This window comes from Chrysemys picta, chromosome 2 (genome assembly GCF_011386835.1).
Source record: "Chrysemys picta bellii isolate R12L10 chromosome 2, ASM1138683v2, whole genome shotgun sequence".
Taxonomy (NCBI): Eukaryota; Metazoa; Chordata; order Testudines; family Emydidae; genus Chrysemys; species Chrysemys picta.
Window position 1 is genome coordinate 68957234 of NC_088792.1, and position 15327 is coordinate 68972560.

The 15327-nt window shown below is 44.4% G+C and overlaps 1 protein-coding gene across 5 annotated transcripts in view; it reads right to left on the bottom strand.

Annotated features, from left to right (window-relative positions):
- The window catches only part of DAZL (deleted in azoospermia like), a 37348-nt gene that overhangs the window by 12784 nt on the left and 9237 nt on the right, over positions 1 to 15327 (bottom strand). For all 5 annotated transcript variants that reach the window (XM_005297036.4, XM_065583421.1, XM_065583420.1 and 2 more), the window contains exons 2-7: positions 11147 to 11290; positions 10675 to 10766; positions 9656 to 9707; positions 8847 to 8913; positions 8286 to 8422; positions 2534 to 2611 (exon numbers count right to left, since the gene is read on the bottom strand). In XM_005297036.4, coding sequence (XP_005297093.1) covers positions 2534 to 2611; positions 8286 to 8422; positions 8847 to 8913; positions 9656 to 9707; positions 10675 to 10766; positions 11147 to 11290 — 570 coding nt within the window. The remainder of the gene's footprint in view (positions 1 to 2533; positions 2612 to 8285; positions 8423 to 8846; positions 8914 to 9655; positions 9708 to 10674; positions 10767 to 11146; positions 11291 to 15327) is intronic.

Consider the following 15327-nt stretch of genomic DNA (forward strand, 5'->3'; position numbering starts at 1 on the left):
CTCAAACAAGTATGTTTACATTTGCAGGAGATAATGCTGCCCGCTTCTTGTTTTAAATGTCACCTGAAAGTGAGAACAGGTATTTGCATGGCACTGTTGCAGACGGCATCACAAGATATTTACATGCCAGATGCACTAAAGATTCACATGTCCCTTCATGCTTCAACCACTATTCCAAAGGCTATGCGTCCATGCTGATGATGGACTCGACTCAATGATCCAAAGCAGTGCAGACTGACACATTTTCATCATCTGAATCAGATGCCATCAGTGAAAGGTTGATTTTATTTTTGGTGGTTTGGGTCCTGTAGTTTCCACATCAGAGACTTTTAAGACTTCTGAAAGCGTGCTCCACACCTCACCCCTCTCAGATACGGGAAGGCACTTCAGATTCTTAAACCATGGGTTGCATGCTGTAGCTATCTTTAGAAATCTCACATTGGTACCTTCTTTGCGTTTTGTCAAATCTACAGAGAAAGTGTTCTTAAAATGAACAACATGTGCTGGGTCATCATCCAAGACTGCTATAACGTGAAATATATGGCAGACTGTGGGTAAAACAGAGCAGGAGACATACAATTCTCCCCCATTGAGTTCAGTCACAAATGTAATTAATGCATTTTTTTTAAATGAGCATCATCAGCATGGAAACATGTCCTCTAAAATGGTTTCCGAAGCATGAAGGGGTATCTGAACGTTTAGCATATCTGGCACGTAAATACCTTGCAACACCAGCTGCAAAAGTGCTTTGCAAACACCTGTTCTCACTTTCAGGTGACATTGTAAACAAGAAGCGGGCAGCCTGTAAATGTAAACAAAAAACTTTTTCAGCCAATCCCAAAGACAAACAAGATAAGGACTGAGTGGCTCTAAAGTAGGGGTCGGTAACCTTTCAGAAGTGGTGTGTCAAGTTCACTGTAATTGAAGGTTTCGCGTGCCAGTAATATATTTTAACGTTTGTAGAAGGTCTCTCTCTATGTCTAGATTATATAAATAAACTATTGTTGTATTTAAAGTAAATAAGGTTTTTAAAATATTTAAGAAGCTTCATTTAAAATAAAATTAAAATGCAAATCTTATCAATTTAGTGTGATCGTTGCCTGGGATCCTTGTCTGGGGTTCCAGCAGCCAGCTCCGCTCAGCCCTCTGCCAGTCTGGGGTTCCATTCACTCAGCCAGCAGCGGGCTGAGCAGGCCGTTGGAGGGCTGAGCAGGGCCGGCAGGGGGCTGAGCAGCTCAGTCCGCTGTCAGTCTGGGGTGCCAGCAGCACTCAGCCTGCTGCCGGTCTGGGTGAATGGAACCCCAGGCTGGCAGCGGGCTGAGTGGTGCCAGCGGCCAGGACCGCAGACTGGCCCTGCTCATCCTGCTGAGCCCGGTGCCAGCTGAGTGAATGGAACCCCAGACCAGCAGCGGGCTAAGCAGGGCTGGTGGCTGGAACCCCAGACAAGGATCCCAGGCCCTGCTCAGCCCGCTGCCGGTCTGGGGTTCCGTCCGCCAGTTCCTGCCAGCCGGGATCCTGGCCGCTGGCCCCCTCAGCCCACTACCAGCCTGGGGTTCTGCTCACCCAGGCCAGCAGGAGGCTGAGCAGGGCTGGCAGCCAGAACCCCAGACTGGCAGTGGACTGAGCCACTCAGCCCGCTGCTGTCCCCGCTCAGCCCGCCACCAGCTGAGTGAATGGAACCCCAGGCCGACGGCGAGCTGAGCGGCTCAGCCCGCCGCCACTCTTGGGTTTCGGCCGCTGGCTCCTGCCAGCCCGGGTCTCAGCCGCCGGCCCCACTCAGCGCCTGCTGCCAGCCTGGGGTTCCCTGGGGGTCCCCAGACCAGCAGCAGGCGCTGAGTGGGGCTGGCGGCCGGGACCCCGCCTGGCAACAGGGCAGCAGCCGGAACCCCAGAGTGGTGGTGGACTGAGCCGCTCAGCCCGCCGCCGCGTGCCATCAAAAAAATTGGCTCACATGCCACCTTTGGCACACGTGCCGTAGGTTGCCGACCCCTGCTCTAAAGTTTTAGGTTGTTTTGTTTGAGTGCAGTTATGTAACAAAAAGAAAAAAAGGAAGAAAAAAAAAATCTACATTTGTAAGTTGCACTTTCACGACAGATTTCACTACAGTACTTGTATGAGGTGATAAGCAAAAGAAATAGTATTTTTCAATTCATTTTTACAGTGCAAATATTTGTAATAAAAAAATAGAGAGTGAACACTGTACACTTCAATATATTTGAAAATGTAGAAAAACATCCAAAAATATATAATACATTTCAATTGTTAGTTTATTAACAGTGCTATTATAATGATGATTAATCACGTTTTAAAAAAATTAATCGGGATTCATTTTTAGTTAGTTGTGTGAGTTAACTGCGATTAATCAACAGCCCTAAAACAAAGAATTTATCAAGTCAACTGGAGAAAGATTTGGTGGGGAAAAAAAGCATTGAACCAACAAATTGAGATCCAACATCTAGATATCAGAATGTTTAAAAAAATTAATCATGAATCAGAATATCTAACCAATTAAGCCATTTTAAAAAATATGTACCTGATAGTTGTAGGCAGGCTGGTATCCTACAGGAACTTGCTGTTGTATCAGTACAGCTTGCGACCCATAAGGGTATGCCTGGAAAAAAAAAAAAAAGTTTTGCATTTCATAGGTTAAAGAGATTAGGTAAAGTACATCTACACTGCAGCCAGGGTATAATTTTCAGCTCTGGTAAACCTACCAGCACCAGCTGATTGAGATAGCACACTAAAAATAGCAATGTAGCCACATAAGCTAGCTGCCCAAATACATCTGCAGTGAGTCAGGTATACTCAGGGTGGCTAGCCCACATAGTCATAGCTACATGCTATTTTTAGTACAGAAGCTTGATGACAGCTAGCATGGGTATGTGTACGAGAGCCAGTAGTTATACGTCTGATCACAGTGTGGACACATCCTAAGTGTCTAGGACATATTTTCAAAAGGGAGCTTAAGGACTTGTCTACACAGCTACCTACAGAGTGGCAAGCCATGGTGTGAATCTACAGCACACCAACCTGCTGTGCAGTAACATCCTGTGTGGCCACGGTTTATCATATCCCACCAAGCAGCACTTTGTGGCTTTCACTGCATTGGAGCAGTTTCCATACAGGACATCCCCACTGTAGACCCACACCTTGGCTTGCCACAGAGTAAGTTAGGCCTTGGCTACACTTACCCGCTAGTTCGACGGCTGGAAATCGAACTTCTGGGTTCGACTTATCGCGTCTAGTCTGGACGCGATAAGTCGAACCCGGAAGTGCTCGCCGTCGACTGCGGTACTCCAGCTCGGCGAGAGGAGTACCGCGGAGTCGACGGGGGAGCCTGCCTGCCGAGTGTGGACCAAGGTAAGTTCGAACTAAGGTACTTCGACTTCAGCTACGTTATTCACGTAGCTGAAGTTGCGTACCTTAGTTCGAATTAGGGGGGTAGTGTAGACCAAGCCTCAGTCTCACTGAGCCTCAATGGGACTTAACATACATGTACTAACAGAACTTTCCTTAGGGCTTATCTCTACAAATACTGAGTTTGCAGCAAGCCGGCGTGTAAATAATCTAACTCGCACTAGCTTTCTGTGTGCTAAACGTCTGTATAGACAAGCCCTTAGTTGTGAGTTGCATTTGAACAGGAATGGACGTAGTTGCTTCTAACATTGAATTTATTTTAACCAGATTCTGAGTTTAGGCAAAGTAAACAACTGACTTCCAACAGTTTAACATCAACAGAACTCTGAAATAGATTGCTCTCTCAGAGGATATGCAAGGTTTCAAGCAGTTGAGTTAGAATGAAATATCTGCCCCCCCCAAAATGTTCAACTATTTGATTTCTTAAAATCCTCCCCCTACTCTCCTTTAACTAAAGGTTTATCTAGAACAGCAGTTCTTAAACTGTGGGTCAGGAGCCCAAAATTGGTCGCGACTCTGTTTTAATGGGGTCACCAGGGCTGACATTAGACTTGCTGGGGCTGAAGCCAAAGCCATAGCCCCACTGTCTGGGGCCAAAGCACAAGGGCTTCAGCCCTGGATGGCAGGGCTCAGATTACATGCCCACTGCCCAGGGCAGTGGGGCCTGGCCTTTGGCTGGGGCTCAGGCTTCAGTTCCTCTCCTGGGGTCATGAAGTAATTTTTGTTGTCAGAAGGGACAGTGCAATGAGATTTGAGAACCTCTGGTCTAGAGTTGTTTAATGAGGACTTGCAACTGGAAAATTGAGGTAAGATTTTATAGAATTTATTTTTGGTTTGTTACAGTTCTTGTTTGATGCTAAATGGTAAAGCCCTTATCATAGAATATCAGAGTTGGAAGGGACCTCAAGAGGTCATCTAGTCCAACCCCCTGCTCAAAGCAGGACCAATTCCCAGCTAAATCATCCCAGCCAGGGCTTTGTCAAGCCGGGCCTTAAAAACCTCCAAGGAAGGAGACTCCACCACCTCCCTAGGTAACGCATTCCAGTGTTTCACCACCCTCCTAGTGAAATAGTTTTTCCTGATATCCAACCTGGACCTCCCCCACTGCAACTTGAGACCATTGCTCCTTGTTCTGTCATCTGCCACCACTGAGAACAGCCGAGCTCCATCCTCTTTGGAACCCCCCTTCAGGTAGTTGAAGGCTGCTATCAAATCCCCCCTCATTCTTCTCTTCTGGAGACTAAACAATCCCAGTTCCCTCAGCCTCTCCTCATAAGTCATGTGCTCCAGACCCCTAATCATTTTTGTTGCCCTCCGCTGGACTCTTTCCAATTTTTCCACATCCTTCTTGTAGTGTGGGGCCCAAAACTGGACACAGTATTCCAGATGAGGCCTCACCAATGTCGAATAAAGGGGAACGATCACGTCCCTCGATCTGCTGGCAATGCCCCTACTTATACAGCCCAAAATGCCGTTAGCCTTCTTGGCAACAAGAGCACACTGTTGACTCATATCCAGCTTCTCGTCCACTGTGACCCCTAGGTCCTTTTCTGCAGAACTGCTACCTAGCCATTCGGTCCCTAGTCTGTAGCAGTGCATGGGATTCTTCCGTCCTAAGTGCAGGACTCTGCACTTGTCCTTGTTGAACCTCATCAGGTTTTTTTCGGCCCAATCTTCTAATTTGTCTAGGTCCCTCTGTGTCCGATCCCTACCCTCTAGTGTATCTACCACGCCTCCTAGTTTAGTGTCATCTGCAAACTTGCTGAGAGTGCAGTCCACACCATCCTCCAGATCATTAATAAAGATATTAAACAAAACCGGCCCCAGGACCGACCCTTGGGGCACTCCGCTTGAAACCGGCTGCCAACTAGACATGGAGCCATTGATCACTACCCGTTGAGCCCGACGATCTAGCCAGCTTTCTATCCACCTTACAGTCCATTCATCCAGCCCATACTTCTTTAACTTGGCGGCAAGAATACTGTGGGAGACCGTATCAAAAGCTTTGCTAAAGTCAAGGAATAACACATCCACTGCTTTCCCCTCATCCACAGAGCCAGTTATCTCATCATAGAAGGCAATTAGGTTAGTCAGGCACGACTTCCCCTTCATGAATCCATGCTGACTGTTCCTGATCACTTTCCTCTCCTCTAAATGTTTCATAATTGATTCCTTGATTCCTTCCAGTGTCTACTTAAACTATTTCAGCATATGAGGCATTAGAATCATTCCCATCCCCCAAATTTCTCTTCCTTCAAATTTTAGGGCCAACTCAGAGCACATTTACCAAATATTTTACTTTTAGCAAGTTATTTTCTTAACTCACCATGGGTCGCATGCCTGTTTACCATAAATATTAGATTTGTTCATATTTAGTAGGCAATGGGATTTGGGGGAGGTGAGAAGAAAAGCTTTGAGGGGTGCTCCCAATGTGGTGTTGGGAGGGAACAAAGCATGACGACAGCTTAGGAAACTACTGCATGGATACGTATGAGCATGCATTCCATTGCCCCTCATTAGATGTATAAAGATATCACTTAAATGGGGATATTGGTCATACCATTATTGTGGGCATGTCTTACAGAAGTGAGTGCAATATTTGTGTTTTATACAAAGGTACTGTACCAATCCAGAAGCAAACAAACTGTTTTGCCTGGAGAAAGTGTTGACAGAGCCAGCTTTCCCGTTCCATACCTTGTTAATAAAAGGGATGCTGTACACTAGTCTTCTAACTTACTCTCAAGCAAAATCAAGAAGATCTTTCAAATAAGTTTCTCTGCTCAAGTGTTATGTGAAGAATTGTGTGCTTTGGGAGCAACCTCTAAACTACTCAAGATCTCTTATAAGCTAGCTTACTTCCTCCATTCCCTTTTCTTGCTCCATTCTGTAGCATTACCAGGCTGAAGATGTTTGCTTTGCCAGAAGCTGGGAATGGGTAACAGGGGATGAATCACTTCATGCTTACCTGTCCTGGTCATTTCCTCTGAAGCACTTGGCATTGGGCACAGTCAGAAGACAGGATACTGGGCTAGATGGACCTTTGGTCTGACCCAATATGACCATTCTTATGCTTTAGCTTCGTTTGAAATCATCATCAATCTCCCTAAATACAATACTTCCTCAGCTCTCGTCCACTTGCACTACACTGATGACATCATCATCTGGACCCATGGGAAGGAGGCCCTTGAGGAATTCCACCAAGATTTCAACAATTTCACCCTACCATCAACCTCAGCCTGGAGCAGTCCACAAACGAGGTCCACTTCCTAGACACTACAGTGCTAATAAGCGATAGTTCACATAAACACCACCCTACATCGGAAACCTACCGACCACTATACTTACCTACATGCCTCCAGCTTTCATCCAGACCACATCACACGATCCATTGTCTACAACCAAGCTCTGAGATACAACCGCATTTGCTCAGATCCAGCAGACAGAGACAAACACCTACAGAATCTCTATCAAGTGTTCTTAAAACTGTAATACCCACCTGGTGAAGTGAAGAAACAGATTGACAGAGCCAGAAGGGTACCGAGAAGTCACCTACTACAAGACAGGCCTAATAAAGTAACAGAACACCACTAGCTGTCACCTACAGCCCCCAACACACACCTCTCCACCGCATCATCAAGGATCTACAACCTATCCCTCACTCTCAGACCGTGGGAGACAGGCCAGTCCTTGCCTACAGACAGCTCCCCAACCTGAAGCAAGTACTCACCAGCAACTACACATGACACAACAAAAACACCAACCCAGGAACCAAACCCTGCTACAAACCCTGGTGCCAACTCTATCCACATATCTATTCAAGGGACACCATCATAAGACCTAACCACATCCGCCACACCATCCGGGGCTCGTTCACAGGCACATCTACCAATGTGATATATGCCATCATGTGCCAGCAATGCCCCTCTGCCATGTACAATGGCCAAACCGGACAGTCTCTACACAAAAGAATGGACACAAATCTGACATTAGGAATCATAACATTCAAAAACCAGCAGAACACTTCAATCTCTCCGGTCACTATCTATGACAGACCCAAAAGTGGCAATTCTTCAACAAAAAAACCTTCAAAAACAGACTCCAATTTGAAGCTGCAGAACTGGAATTAATTTGCAAACTGGATACCATCAGATTAGGCCTGAATAAAGACTGGGAGTGGTTGGGTCATTACAAAACCTAAACTTAATTTCCCCAAAACTAATTTCTCCCTACTGTTACTCACACCTTCTTGAAAACTGTCTGTAACGGGCCATTCTCTTACCACTTCAAAAAGTTATTTTTCCCTCCCCTGATATGCTGTGTTAATTGGTTTATCTCGTTAGACTGACCTCACACTTGGTAAAGCAACCCCCATCCTTTCATGTATTTATACCTGCTCCTGTATTTTTCACTTCATTCATCTGATGAAGTGGGTTCTAGCCCACGAAAGCTTATGCCCAAATAAATGTGTTAAGTCTCTAAGGTGCCACAAGAACTCCTCACTGTTTTTCCTAAATACAAAGTAAGAACTTTATAGAATCTTGATATCTGCAGCCAGTTACTAACCCACTATACCACAAAGTACCTCTGTACTGTGGAAGCTTAGAAGACTAATTTGAAAGACATAGTGAGGCGATACTTCTAAAGCAGGCAGAACTGTCAATTTAGAAGACAATTCTGTCCGCACTTGGTTTATTTACTATTGTTACAACTAGATTTTAATTTTAGGGGTATGAATGTCAAAAATTAAAAGTTCCTATTGTACATATATTTCAGAGGCCATGCAAGTGTGGCTCTCAGAAGTGTTACATTCTAGTGCTTTGCAGAACACAGTTATGATCCAAGATCAGACCATAAAGAAATAATCTTACCTGAACATACTGAGTTACTGGACTCATCATAGCTGGGGGAGGCATGTATGTTTCTGTGTTTTGATTACTCCACACGCTATGAAACTGTGGCACAGGAGGATTAAAACCCAGATGTCTGGGTTGCACATGGTAAGCACCTAGTTTAGAGAGACAAAGGAAAGGTGATCCAAAACATTTTTTTGTAGTTTTATCAGTAGTTTAGGCCCAAAATTAAGGTTTTGTGTGAGTTCAGATATGTATGTTTCCATTTTTTTTTTTAATTTAAATTACAAAAAGTAGTGCAGGACAATAGATCAGTTCAGCAGTGTTTGCAATTTATATGCTGGGGCATTTTGATAGTACAAAATTAATCATAGTTTGCTTTCTTTGACAAAACTGAGTTTAAAAAAGTCTCAGTGTTTACTAGTAATTACTTAGATTTTAGTTTAGTTTTAACACTTTTAATACTAATAATACAAGATTGTAAGTATCACAGATAAACAAACTACTTTAATATCTTACACGCAAGCCAGCATCCTTTCATGAGGAAACAAGTTAAAGTTCCAGTCTAGATGTACTTACATAAATTCTGTTGTTTTCTGATTGCTGGGCCCAGTTTCAGTTTTTTACCATGGAAGTTTATTTGTGACTGGGGGGGGGAAGAAAACCAAAAAAACCCACCTTACTATACTTTCAGATTCAATGACAGGTCACTAACTATTTTAAAGTCAATCTAAAGGTACACCTACATTTACAGCAGCATGTAGAGCAGAGAGACGGCATGCACAGCTAGCATGGCTATAAATAGTAGTGTGGACAGTGAGGCACAGCTTAGAAGAGTAGAGTGCCCTACACACCCAAACGCCCAGGGTATATAACCTACTCTGCTCAAGCACACCGCTATTTTTAGTAGTGTAGTGTCTCACTGCTAGAGCCTTTTTTCACAGCCGTGAGGCCACAGTTCTGTGGTATTCTTTGTCATTTCTATCAGTTAATAGTGCAGTTTTTACATAACTTGAACAGTCAGCGTATCTTGCCCTTACTCAAGTGTGTTTGAATGGCAGCTAGGAGTGGAAGGAATGGACTTTGAACGGACACCTCCATGCAATAAAACTAAAAATGTATTAGTCTTATTTTTGGCTAAACAAGTTGTGAAAAAAAAATCCTACTTCAAGAGCAGGGGTGATTTTAGAAAGATTGTAATCAGCTGTTTTTGAACACTCAGTCTTAATCTTTGCTTCTTCCTATTCACTTAATCTATTCCAGATTCTCAGCTAACCTTTAGACAGCTCAATTTACACATCACCCCCACAAACCAACCACCACACTGCATTCTTCATTACAGAATGCAGATATGAATACGAGTATTCTCAAATAGCTAAGTAACTTACTTCCACTATTTTCTGAACATCCACGTTGTCCAAAAAGGATACAAATCCATATCTGCAAAGGAAAAAAGTTCAGTGTGACTACTGCACAAGCTACAAGCCTGTTTTGAACAAGACTCAATAGCATAAATTGGGTTACTGTAGGCCAAAAGATAGTCAAGTCCAAGTCAATATCCTTCCATTGGATTCTGTGAACCAAAAACCAATGCGAAGGTGTATTTATTACAAGGTGCCAGCTAGCATCCAGTTAAGAGATTTGATTCTCATTTCAGACTGGGTGCAACCTGGTGCAACTCACTTCAGCTCTGTCTTCGTTTCCCCAATTTGGGAAACTGGGATAGTATTTGGTCCCATCACCCAGTTGATGTGAGACTTAGAGCAACAGGAGTTTATGATATTAAGCATGGACAACACTGTCGTTTTAAATCAAAATTAGTCTTCTGTCTAGCACATTAACAATAACCAAGACTTCCAGTTATCCAGGGTACATCACAACTTGCAGGGGAAAGGTTGGGGCAAGAGGTATAGAGGAGCTGACAGAAGAATTCTTTCCTGCTCCATAAGCTCATGCCTAGGAAGTGGATCCATGATTCTTTTGGATGAACAGTAACTTAAGCAGCTGTGCTAAAGAGATAAGAATTTCATCCCATCCCATCAAAAGCTTGCTGCATTTGGCAGACAAGGCAAGTTTGATGCTTTGCTTCCACCAATTCTGCAGTTATATGCTCTATATGCCCCCTGAAAAGCAAGATTTATTAAGTCAGCTAAAGCATACCGTATTATTCTTTACAAGATCAGCTATACTTAAACTGAGTCTATACGAGCCAACTGGTTAGCTGTAATTCACCACTTCTGAAAGTAGTGATACAGATAGGGCTCAAGCATTTTAATAGTGTGTTGTAGGGTTGGGTTAGTTCAACTCTCCATGTGGTGCTGCTTTCTCTGGTGATTTATGGCTACCAACTTTACTAGGTTAGAAAAGGCTTTAATGACCCAAGACAAGTCATTCATGTTCTACTTACCCTTTGGAAACACCAGTTCTATCAGTGATTATCTTCACTTCTTTCACTGTACCATATCGTGCAAAGAAGCTTCTAATTTCTGTTTCATCCATCTAAGAAACAGAATTTGTTTAGCTTAAAAAAAAACAACAACAAAAACACACACACACACACACACATCACTGGCCACCACAAGAAAGTCTTAACTCCTTTTGCAAACTTGTGTTCAACTGTTTGAAGTGGTTTACAGAAGCAGGAGCCACTTTCAAACCCACCCACCACTGTTGCACAATTCAGTGCTGCTCACCTAGTTAAGGGATAAAACTGGAACTGAACTCAGATCTCACATAGCAGTGCAATACCATAAAACTGGTAGATGCCATGGGATCAGCCAATTCCTGTAAGAAGTAAGAGTCTGTTTTCTGCTCTCCACTCCCCAAAAGAACAGTCCAATCACTACAGAGTATATGTGAAAGTTAAGACATGTAAATACCCTTATATCAATTCCACCAACAAAGACTGTGTTCGGCATGATTTTTCCTTCTGGTAAAACATATCCTTGACTGCTTGTTGACGACAACTGGGTGTTATCCTCCCTGGAGATGCTTGCACACTGGGACTCTGGATTTGCTGCAGACTGCAAGTTTGATAAAGGACATATTATAACCATTTATACACTGCATTTTAGGATACTAAGGCCTTGGCTACACTTGCAGCTGTACAGCGCGGTGAGGTAAACCTGTCTTCGTACAGCTGAGTAGGGAAAAGCGCTGCAGTCTGTCCACACTGACAGCTGCCAGGGCAGTGGTGTGGCCACACTTGCAACATTTACAGCTGTGTTGGGAGCGGTGCATTATGGGCAGCTACCCCAGCATTCATGTGGCTGCAATGTTCTTTTCAAAATGGGGGGGGGGGGGTGGATTGTGACAAGGAGTGTGGGGGGAGAGAGTGTGCTTTTTGGAGCAAGGCAGCTCTCTATTTTGCAAGTTCCAAACTCCCGGCCCCCTGCTCATTCATTTACTCACTCAAAGCAAGCTGCAAACTGTTTGCTTTTCTCTGTGGTACGAGCTTTGAAACCGGCACTTCCGCATTCCTGCAGCCGATCACAACAATGGAGAGGATTGGCCACTGTGACAAGGTACAGCACTGCAAGCATTTACACTCACACCTGTGAGTCGTAGCCACTCCGCTGCAGCTGTTATTCCTCTCGGGGAGGTGGAGTACCTGCAGCTGTGTACCCAGGGAGATACAGCGCTGTAAGTGCCCTGCCAGTGTGGACGGGGAGTGAGTTACAGCGCTGTGGGAGGCTTTACAGCGCTGTAACTTGCAAGTGTAGCCAAGGCCTAAAACTTGAAAATGTTCCCATTGACAATACTTTCCATTTCCAGTTTACTCTATTTGGAACAGAAATGCCTCAAATAATTTTCTGAAAAAACATATGTTCTGAATTAATTCTACTTCATGGACTGATTTTTCAGTATTTATTCTTTTTACCTAGCACTAAGCTGCATTTAGAATAGATTAAGTATGTTTAGTTAAAGCTGCTTTTCCTCAAAGCTCCATGGTCACTTTAAACCTATACTACTAATTCTACAAGGAAACTGTTGAAAAATGCACTACAATATCTATCAAAAGGGATTTAAGAGAGAGTTAGCGGACACAGAAGACTGCCAGAGCTGCTTGCAGAGTTCCAGAATTCCACATTATCCTAGCCAAGAGAAATCCTTAAACAAGTAATTAATGCAGCACTCATGTATGAGCAATCCCAGAACAAAACCCAGCAGCTACACATGGAAGAAATCTATCTTAAAAAAAAAAAAAAAAAAAAAAGTTATAGCCACTACAACTAGCTCTTAATAGGATCACATTACTATGATCCCCTTTGGAAGGAGAGATTTTGTACTCCGTCACAATTTAAAGTTACACCAAATCAGAGGTCTATCAAGATCTGCAACTGTCTTAAACAGTCTGAATAGTTTGAGATTAAGGGACTTGTAAAAATCACTTAATTTGTAATAGGGTATACCACCACGTCCCTGTTCTCCGCCCCCCCGCCCCATATTAAACAGAAAAAAAACACATTCAAAGAACAATCTTAAGTCAAGCACTCAGAAGCTAAATAGTAGAATTAAGGGTGCTTACGCAACTTTAACTGCATGCATTTCTGTTTATACATTATGATACAGTCTTTAATTACATGATCACATACTATTTTTCACAGGACCCCAGCTTCACTTAGTACACAGAATGGATCGAACTCAATGAACAAACAACTATACAGTATTTTGTTCAAAGAGCATAAAGCCATGAGTGGCCCCTTGCTTTTACTGCACACCATTCAAACTGTGCTCTGACGAATGAATTATTAGTTTCCTCATGGGCTTTTCTATGGCACTCAACACTGTAGTATCAGAGAGCTTCACAAATGTGAATCTACATTAACACCCACATGAAGTGAGATGGTATTATAAGAGCTGCACAAAGTTCTTCAACAAATAGTAAATTAATCAAAAATGCATTTTTAGAGTACTAAAACTATTTACCAACTTAACCCCAATTTTGGAATAGTTTCAACTAAAAAAACCCCTGATTTTCTCCCAAAGAAGTGTTGATTCAACTCAATGTTTTGTTTAGAAAATTGTCCATTTGAATCAAGTCAAAACTATTTCAAATTGTTTTCTGGTTTTTCATTTTGGCAAGAAACAAAAGAGTCAGTTTTAAACCAAAACAAATGGATTATTTAGGTTCTCCCACTACACTAAACTCAATTATTTAGTCAAATCTAATTATCCTCATTTTAGCCACAGGGAAAATGGAATCACAATGAAGGTCAAAAGCATCCACTAAGCTTGGGTGCCTAGGGCCTAATTTTTCCAAATAAAACTTAATACATGGCACCTCATATGTTCAAAGCACAGCTACCATGGACTTCAGCTACAATTGAGTGATCAGCACTTTTGCAAATTAGACTCCTGTTGCAAGCTGAGCATGCAAAAAAAAAATTGAGCGTACAGTTAGTGACCAAACTTTTAACATGTGGTTTAAGTAGCTTGCCTAGCATAACACAGAACACCCGTGTGGCAGAGGCAGGGATAGAATCGTTGCCCAAGGTAGCATTCAATTGCCTTAACCACGAGACCATCTTTTTCCTTCCTCCGGTCCCCTGCTTCATTTAGTACACGGGTTTGGTCCACTGACCTTCACTCCCATCATTTTTTCCATTTCTTGATCCCTGCAACTTGTGGTCTGGGTTCACTGCCCCTCCAGTTGATGGGGAGGGCCTTTAGCTCTGGGCAGGCTTAGGTCTACCATCTATCTCCCAGAACCACAGGTACACAGTTTTGGCCCTTTGACCTTCACTCCCTTCCCTGTTTTTTCACTGGTTATCCCCATTACTCACATGCAACCTAGGTCCAATGGCTCATTTCCCTCAGCTGAGAGGGCAGGTCTTTAACTTTGGGCAGGCCTAGCCCAGCCTGTCTCACTAGCCACAAACAGAGCACACACTATTTCAGCTCTATGACCTTCACTCTCCTGCCCCTTTTTGTCCTCTCAGAGGAGAGGATGGGCCTTTTGGGCAAGTCATCCCAGTATCTGCAACAGGTACATGCACCCTCAATATCGACAACAAATGAGGGAGGGGGTCCTATAGCCTTCTTCCTTTCACAATCCTGATTCATTCTCAGAGCAGGTTTGGCCTGTGCACTGAATGAAGGAGGAGTCCTGGGACAGAGGGGAGGGAAGCAGTAAATGTTCATGTAATCAAAGACAGTCACAATACAGATGCACAAGGCAGACAAATTAAGTTTGCACAGCCAACCTTAATTCTGGCATTTCCTAACTTCTGAGTGTTTGACTTTGCAAACTTAATATTCTTTTAGTGCAGTTGTGTGCAAGTGATTTCCTGGGTTGTTCTTTATTAAAAGAGAACACAAAGCTAACTGAAAAGTAAAAATTCCATCAGGGGGCTCATGAGACCCACAGGAATTATCTACAGGACTGGAACTTTTAGATCAGAGATGGTCAAACTATGGCCCGCGGGCCACATCCGGCCTGTAGGACCCTCCTGCCCAGCCCCTGAGCTCCTGGCCCGGGAGGCTAGCCCCCGGATCCTTCCCTGCTGTTCCCCTTCCCCCGCAGCCTCAGCTCGCTCCACTGCCGGCGCAATGCTCTGGGCAGCAGGGCTATGAGCTCCTGAGGCAACGCAGCTGCAGAGCCTGGCCTGACCCAGTGCTCTGTGATACATGGTGGCATGGCTGGCTCCAGCCGGGCAGCACGGCTGCCTGTCCTGCTGCTCTGGGCGGCGCAGCTGTAGTGCTGCCAGCCACCAGTGCTCCAGGCAGCGCGGTAAGTGGGCAGGGAGGGGTTGGATAGAGGGCAGCGGAGTGTGGATAGGGGTCGGGGTGGTCAGAGAGCAGGAACAGGGGGGTTGAATGAGGGCAGGGGTCCCTGGGGGCAGTCAGGAATGAGGGGAGGTTGGATGGGGCAGCGGGGGGCAGTCAGGGGCAGGGGCTCCGGGGCGGTCAAGGAGAAGGGATGGTTGGATGGGTCAGTCAGGGGCAGGGGTTCCAGGGGCAGTCAGGTGACAGGGAGAAGGGGTGGTTGGATGGGGCAGGGGTCCCGGGATGGGGGGGGGGGTCAGGAATGAGAGGAGGGGTTGGGTGGGGTGGCGGG